The sequence below is a fragment of the Gavialis gangeticus genome, unplaced genomic scaffold (genome assembly GCF_001723915.1).
Source record: "Gavialis gangeticus isolate Ggan-Ray unplaced genomic scaffold, GavGan_comp1, whole genome shotgun sequence".
In the NCBI taxonomy this organism is placed as follows: Eukaryota; Metazoa; Chordata; order Crocodylia; family Gavialidae; genus Gavialis; species Gavialis gangeticus.
In genome coordinates, this window is record NW_017729030.1 from 46,768,373 (window position 1) to 46,776,931 (window position 8,559).

The following is an 8,559-nucleotide window of genomic DNA, read 5'->3' on the forward strand; positions in this document are numbered from 1 at the left end:
GCTATGTTGTCTGATGCAGCTTCAAGCAGGCTGCAGCTGCTTAGTGTTTTTACTAACAGCTAATGTTTTTTTATGTTTGGTTGTTTTTTGGGTTTTTTTTTTTTTTTTTTTACAGATTTTACTGACAGCCATTTTTAACCTTTATTTTTTTTAAACTAAGAATCAGTAAGTTTGCTGATTGGTAAACCTGCCCCTGGCACAATATGTTGCTGTGCTTCCTGCTCCCTGCCCTGTGCCCTCTGCCCAGTCTGTTGCTCTGCTTTCTGCTCCCTGCTCTACCTATTGCTGTGTTCCCTGCTCCCTCCCCAATCTTCTGCATACTGTACACAGAAGCTGCCTGTGCCACTTGTAGCATGTGTGCCACATGCTGGCCACCCCTGCTCAACCACATACAATATGATATGACAAAAGACAATTTAAAAGGTGTGGAAATTTGGTAAGGGATACAAATACAATGGTCAAGCTGATGACTGCTAAATGTTTTGTTAGTTATGTGATAACATACTGTGCGCTCCTTTTATTAAGGATTTTGTGCCTTTTTATTTTGTTCTGTGAACTTCCATTATTTCTGTGGCTTGTTTCAAATGTTACTTGTTATTAATAAAAAAAATAAAAGTAAAATTCAAGGTTTATTCTGTCAGTTTTTGGATAATGGTATCATTTTGTAGCTGTCCTAGGAATTTCCTTAGAATACTGTAAGTTAAATTCAGGTTTGCTTTCAGACCTTGCCGGTTAGAAAATTCCCAGGTTTTCAGCCACCATGTGAACTGCAATCACTCTATTATATTATATGAAGAAAATGCATTAGTACAAGATATTTTTAATGGGATTACTTCCCTAGATCTGGTACAACAAATAATTTGTATTGACAATATTAACAGCAGAATTGTTAGCTTAACTCAATACATCTAAAATGACACTTCCCAGTCAGAAATGCAACCAAAACTGAACATAGCTAAAGTTTATGGCAAGAAAATTATTGAGAAAAACCAAAACTTACCTTCCCTCTAATCCTTTGAGAGGCTTGATCCAGAACTCAGTGAAATAGATAAGAATTTCCCAATTGACTTCAATGGGCTAACTGACAAATACTAGAAAGTGTTCTAAAAAGAAAAACACTGTTCTAGATCGGGGGTCAGAAATGTTCTTGGCCAGAGTGCCAAAACACCCCAACCTTTACCCACACCTCGACTTGGCATGCCAGAGGCAGGTGCCAGGGGAGCTACGAGGAACCTGATCCTCACTGCAGGCAATGCACGCACCTCTGCGTGGATGGCAGGGGAGGGGCTGGAGTTGCGCTGTCCTGGCCCCTTCCCTGCTGTTTGCCCAGAGGTGAACATGCATCTGCCACTGCCATAGAACCAGTGCCAGGGTTCTGGACCCCAGTACAGTTATCTGTAACCTACCTGCTGCCTGCCGTAGCTGCTCAGAGCCCAGGCTGGCTGTGGCAGGCAGCTGGGAGGCTGCAAACAGCTGCACCAGGGTCCAGAGCCCCGGTTAGGCTCTGTGGCAGTGGTGGCTGTGGTTGCATGCTCACCTCAGGGTGAACAGCAGGGAAGGGGCCAGGGCACCACCTGGGCTTTGTGGCTGGCAGCAGCTGCCCAGAGCAGGGCTGGCTAAGGTGTGCTAAGAAAAATAGCCTCACGTGGTATGCATGCTGAAGGTTGCTGACCCCTGTTCTAGATGAAGGTTTATCCTTCCTGAATTCACTGTTTTTCTACAATACCCCTTCAACTAACCAAGAAAAAAAAAAAGAAGTTAAAGCACGCTCATTTTTTACAAGCATTTAGTACAGTTCCATCCACTTTCTACTAATAAATTCATCACAAGGGACAATAAATCATCAGATGCTCAGACCAGGCTGCAACAGATCGTCATGCAACACAGGTGGCCTCCTGGCTCCACCTCCTCTCCCCAGTAGTATTATTCTGGGCATCTACTTAACGTGCAATTCCTAAAAGTTTTATAACACTTGAAAAACAAACAGCTGGCTGAACTTCTCACTTCAGTTTCTTGGACAACCTACTACTTAGTAAGTAATCAGATTTTGATACTGCTACAGTAATAACAGGAAATCATCTGTTATAATCTTGGTCTCCAGATGGAGAAGAGTGCCAGTGCAAAGAGGATATCTGGCTTTATAGCAAAGGCCTGTAAAAACAGTTTGGGGAGTTATTTATGGGCCTGTAGGGAAGGCCGTGTGATTGTAGCTGAGTGTAAGAAACTTAAAAACATGGAGGTACAATGCATTTGTGCAAAGACTTCACAATGACAGCTGAGAGAGCCAGTCAGACTATTAAATGATTCATTATGTAGAAAGAAATGTGAATGTTAAAACAAGATGTCTGCTTACTAATTAAAATAACTAAATACGTGAGTGAGTGACAGGTTTGATATCACACTGGAATATTCACATAAGACATTACTTAAAGGAACTTTTAGAAAAAAAAGTGTTAAATGGTCAAAGTGACTTAAGGTAGAGTTTTAACTCCCAATCAAACTTTGTATACAATCTTTAGTGCAACAGTAAGTAGTTATAAAGATGCGACATCAGAGCTAATACAATGAATATGAAACCTTGAATCTCTTTAAATCAGTAAATTGGCTCTATATAAGCTAATACAATGATGTATTTTAGTTTAACAAATGCACTATGCGTTCTTTGTATAACAACCTTTTCTAGTGGTGGGTGTTTTTCTGTTTACTTTTTCATAACCCTTTTTCCCACTCCCATGTACCAAAGTTATTTAAGACAAACAGTCATCATAGTTTGTCACCTGAGGCTTTGCACATGCTGTTTGTTTTGGCGGTTTTTCAGATAAGTTAGCCAAGCGCTGACGTAGTCTTACTACAACGTACAAGGCTATTATAGTTCTTAGCAAGTACAATAAGCAAACGTGTGAGCATCTGTGATATTTGTCCATTTTAAAGTAAAAAAACAACACATGGGAAGAGAAAAGACTTATTGGGCAGCTGGTAGATTACTGGTAAGTTTGTCCATAGAATTAAAAAAAGAGGGAACCATATTTTAAGCAGGCAGAGAATGCCCTAGTTTTCAATTCTGTGACATGCATCTAAATCTCGAACTCCAAGAAAAAAAAATTAACTTTCCCTATTTGCTGATGTAGCTCTATATCACAGTTTCCACAATCTATAGTGATAGCTCATATCTGCTGAGTTAGTGCCAGTTCCCCAGTATTGTCTCTTGAACAGGAATTAAGATGGGGAGAATAAAATGAATAGTACTGGGGTACGCAGTAAAGCATCACCCTCATCCGAACACAATCCACTACAGAATGTTGCAAAGGAAGCTGCTTGTTGTTAACTGAGATGTTAATCCTATTCCTATTGCCTAGATTAAAACTTTAAGCTCTCCCAGTTATTTTATATTTGGCCTACCTTTATGTATTCAAAATTCATAAGTAGCCAACATGTAAACGTTTAAAATATTACTGAATTCATAGAGTGCTTTTAACAATACATTTGTTCTAAACTCAAGAATGTTTACATCTTTTGGAGGTTGGTAATGCAGAGAAAGGCTATTCATATGTTGGCAACCAGTCTGATGCCTAGCATCACTAAAGACAGTCCATAACAGATGCCTCTATTGGGTAGCCACTTTCCTCAGAAGCCAGTCTGCAGCAAATCAGTATGCTTCCATTAATTCTAATACAGTACATATAGAGATTTACTGCATGTACTGTTCTTAGCTGTTGCTCACAGAAAGCAGGGGGTAGGTCTTGGGCAGCCTTCACTCCTCCATCCTCTTACTTAGGCAAACACAGTGAAGGCTTCTGTGACGATCACAGGACTCTGTACATTTTGATTCATCAAGCACCTGACTAAATCTCTTACGCATACACCATGACCCAGAGGATCAATGGTTGCCTACTTTGTTCAGTTAACATTTTCTTTTTGTTTTTCAGAAATGAAATCCTCTGGGATTGAGCTGTTTTACAGATAGCTTTACAGCTCACCGATCCCATATCACAAACTCCCAAAAAACTGTTGTGGTCTTTCTGAATTCTTTACAGCAGAAGAATTACTTTAGTATTTTTCCCATAGTCAAAGAGCAAATAAAAACCAAAGCATGTTTGAGTCTAAAAAGATTAAGACCCATGGTCTAGGTAGTTAAACATTTCAGACAGGAAAATGTAATTTTCATGAGACAGTGAAAGTGAAAAAAAGCAAGAACTAATGGACCAGAAGTATAGTTAAGCAATCTCAATAGATAAGGCTAAAATATCATCATAGAGAAAAATAAGACCCACTGAAGTCACTGTGGGCCTCTGTATTAAGGCCAAAATGGGGGGGGCGGGAAATTTCTCTACCAAAAACCTACTGTTTAGAAGGCACAAAGGATAAAATTGCCCACTTGTATGTGTTTGTCTGTACACGTGTATGGAGACAGTATTTAAAATATAACAAACAATTGATCTAAGTTCTTGCTTGCTTTACCTTCCTGTTCCCTCTACTCCTACGCCTTCTTCCCTCTGCTCTAGTCTAGTCCTTTCTTTAGTTTCCACCCTGGCTTTTTTATATGGTAGTCATCTAATTCACAGTTTAATTTTCTTCAGTTTTTGATGGATGATTTGCAAAACTTATGGCCTAAATTTTCTCCTGATGAGGTAGAAGTTAATAGTACCTTCCCATCAGAAGAAAGAGGGCCAATTGTGAACACTTTTTAAAATTCCATCCTTGCAGTTCAGATTTTACAAAGAAAAAAAATTACTTTTCTGATTCCACTTTTTATGGGGGATTTACCTACTGTACAAAACTATAAGCCACATTCAAGCTATGTATTCCTTTTTATTAATAAATAGATCACACGTAGATTTGGGGTTTGCCCTGTGGTATTATGTCAAAATGTTTCAACTTTTTTATTCTCTTAAGAAACTCCATGACTTAAGTGTGACATTGCTCTGCATTATACAGATTACTTGAATTCTTAATATTTTTTGTGATCAATGGAATCTCAAAGGGTGCTTAGAAGTGATGCAGAGGAATGGCGTCTGCACATTCCATGCATTTCTATTGTTACATTAGAATGATGTAATGGTTATAGTCTATCAGCACCAGTCATACAGAATACAGGGTTAGAAAAAGCTTACCTTCTTTCACTAAACTATTTAACTTAATGTTTTATGTAAAAGAGAGAAAACCACAGCGACTTAGCAGAAGGAAAAAAATTAAAGACTTAAAACAATACACTTCTCATCAGAAATGAGACATTCTCCATTCAACAGTGAAAATATATGCTCGATACAATACCTTTAAAAAGAAATTTTCTACACACAGCGATAGAAGTAATAGAATCATAGTAATCTATTAAAGAACTGTGCCTAAAGAATGTTTCTTAAGATCCCAAACAAACTCATAATACCAAAGTAAAGTATCCTAGTGAAAAGAAAATCATCAGGAAAGTACTTTTTCCATGTTACAGGCACCAGTTACCCATTTCATATGGACACAAATGAGAAATATCTTAATATGCTTTTTGATCATTAAAAGCATGAACATTTTGTAAGTATAATGGATAGAAAATGCAAATATCAAGCAGATTCTTAAAGTCTTTATTTAAAAACTATACAAAAAAATAGAACTGTACAGATATAATTACACAAAAATAAAAAATGTGAGACTTGTAATGAAAAAAGTTGAAACAATACCGATAACAAAAATTCCCTTTTATTATTCCTTTATAAGAAGATTCACCTTATGGAACGATACATCATGAAATCAATTGTTGTACATCTGGGAAATTTTCCAATGGAGCTCTCTTCCACTGGGGTATACACTTTAATTTGTCTCATGTGAGTGTCTCTTCCATTTTGGTGATTGGCTAAAACAGCAATCTGAATCATAAAGGTGCGAATAGGCTTCTTATGAGAATCAGTTAAAGGAACATGAATCCAGCCACTTGGTTCCACTAATTCAAGCTGCTGGAAAAGAGAACAAGACAAAAAGGAGATGTTTACAAACCATTTTACTGCAATAAAATACAAATCGCTATATATTTATATAAAAATTGCTTCACAGAGCAGTCCTGGGTGTCAAACTTTGTTACATTTTTAAAAGCACTTGAAGTAATGCTGTTCAATGCATAAGGCTAAATTTCTGATGGTGTGAGTGGGTGGAGCTCTAGTTGCTTGACTAGAGTGTGAGCCAGCTTAGGCCAGCTAGAAGTTGTCATTTACTTGATGTTTCACTAGCCTTAAAAATAAGTCTGAAATTATCAAAAGGAACTTGAGTAGAAAGTTAACAAAAAAGTGGAGCAGTATCATTTTAATAACCACGTTTTATACATCTATCATAAAGATGGAACACAATACAGAAGGTTCACCTTACAGAACAGTATATCATGAAACCAACTGTTGTACATTTCTGGACCCTCATCCTTCCAATCAGAACTCAAAGTAAAATGTTTTTACTTGATTTATACATATATTCATGAAAAATGAGGGTGTTCAATACTGCTCAATTTTTTGAGGGGGTGGAAGAAGAAAAAATATTGAAGTGATGGAGAAGATAATTGTGAGATTTCATGACAGCGTGTGACATGGAGTCTGCCAGGTTCCATGACTCATTTCTCTGCATTCCAACACAGGCAACTCATCAGGTCCTGGCTTCCATTTTAACTTGACTGCATACACAAAATCAGTAGTTTAAGCTTTTTTGGCCGTGTACCCCTTTACCTGCAAAATGCTACTCATACTCCTACACTTGACACCAACAGGCGTTGACCTCAATGGCAATGCGCGGCAATGAGATTACTCCATTTAGTGCAGTGGTTTTCAAACTGGGGTATGTGGTGCTTTAACAGGGGGTGTATGCCTAAATTTTAATAATGTCTGCGGAGCTTCCACTTGATCAATGTACGGTGAGTAATGTGCAGCATAGTCATTTTTTTCCTGTTTGCTCTAATACAGAAGGAAAGAATATCAAAGTGAGCAAACAGTCCCACTTGATTAACAGTTAAGCTATATCAGTGACATGACACTATACAGAAATCAGGAAAGGTGCCATATGAAAGCTCAGGAATAACCTATACTTAAAATAGCCATCAAACCTCAACAATGCACAGATCAAAGAACAATAGAAAATGTACAGTTCAGTAGAAGCCATGGACAAAATTGGGAGCCACAGGCAAATCAGTGTTTCAGAGGCAAAGAGCATTCACCCTGCTAAGCAAATGAATGTCTGCACAGAACCATGACATTTCCCTTCACAGGCAATTTGCGTGCTTAGCTACTCAAAACCATCAGTGTTCTTTTGAAAATGCTGCATACATAAAGTTATCCTAAATATACATAGAAAGCTCTTCTATGCCTCCATTTTGAGTTTTCAGACATGCATATGAGTCCAACAATACCTCTGAAATGACTGCTGTTAGGCAACTCACCAGAATATCTGAATAATGTTCAGAAACAAGGGAACCAACTAAGTTTTTAATGAATAATTAAATGGTTAAATCTAAAAACCAAGGCCACTCTTATCAAAAGGCTATAGGCACCCTACCAAATCATTACTGATACACAAAATACAACATTCTAGCAGCATTAAAATAATAATTTCAGCAGGAACTCGGTGAGATGGATACCTCCAGAAACCTCTTTCCACTTGATCATGAGAAAGGCATACCTCCTGCCCTTTCTAATGACCCTATATAAAGCAAACACATCTCTCTGCATATGGAACTTTGGCTACTTTACATATACCAATCAAATGATACGGTATTAAAAACAAGCCAGCGTGGTTAGCTCACTGTTGCACATTTCATTTAGACGTGTCCTGACTAGGACGAATGCCATTCAGGCACGCTTGAACACCTGCTGGAAAATAAACAGCTTCTCAAGGTCTTTTATTACAAAGGGTTTGTTGTGGAACCCACTGAGATTCTATCCGTGTAGAGTCTTGCAGAAACTGCCATTCTAGTCCTGAAGCTGTTGCAGGAATTAATCCAAGAGATCATCTCTGACCCAGCTTGTGTTTACATAGTGAGTCTCACTGAGACTATCAGGAGCTAGAGTGCGAAGTGCAAATGAAGGTGTTGGAACTATGAAAACAAAGATTTTAAAATCCATTTCATGCCGATGCAAGCACACAAAGGAGAAGCAAAAATTTACCACTGCCTGTATCCTGGACTGTCAGTTTTTGCTCATTTAGTGCCCGTGAACAACAGGAGGGAGATGAGCATGTGCTGTTTTATGTATGTGCACACAAAACCACTGTGTTAAACAAAACATGAATAGAGGTTGCAAAGTGAAGCACTCAAAAGTTCAGATATACTATAGTGTTGTGATCATTATGTTTGTTAAGTGGCCATGTTCACCAATCAGAAAAGTTATACAAAGTTATGTAACGGTTGCTAGGCAGACTATAGTTGCCTTTCTGCCATGAGTGTAAAAGACAGACAGCAGCTAGAACTTTCTACAAGGCGGGATCCAGCATCAGTCAGTCAGTGCCATGGGCCTATCGAAAGGTGCCTCACACAATCACATCACTGCATGTCACCCAAGCTATAAAAGGAGCCCCCGCCTGATCGTCAGGGTCCCTTCT

General features: G+C 38.3%; 1 protein-coding gene across 9 annotated transcripts in view; it reads right to left on the reverse strand.

Moving 5' to 3' along the window:
* Window positions 1-4,851: 4,851 nt before the first annotated feature.
* The window catches only part of ANAPC10 (anaphase promoting complex subunit 10), an 86,631-nt gene continuing 82,923 nt past the window's right edge, over window positions 4,852-8,559 (reverse strand). For 5 of the 9 annotated variants that reach the window (XM_019522152.1, XM_019522146.1, XM_019522149.1 and 2 more), the window contains one exon: window positions 4,852-5,942. In XM_019522152.1, coding sequence (XP_019377697.1) covers window positions 5,712-5,942 — 231 coding nt within the window. In that variant the 3' untranslated portion in view covers window positions 4,852-5,711. The remainder of the gene's footprint in view (window positions 5,943-8,559) is intronic. The other 4 variants (XM_019522151.1, XM_019522153.1, XM_019522154.1 and 1 more) reach the window with 4 other exon arrangements.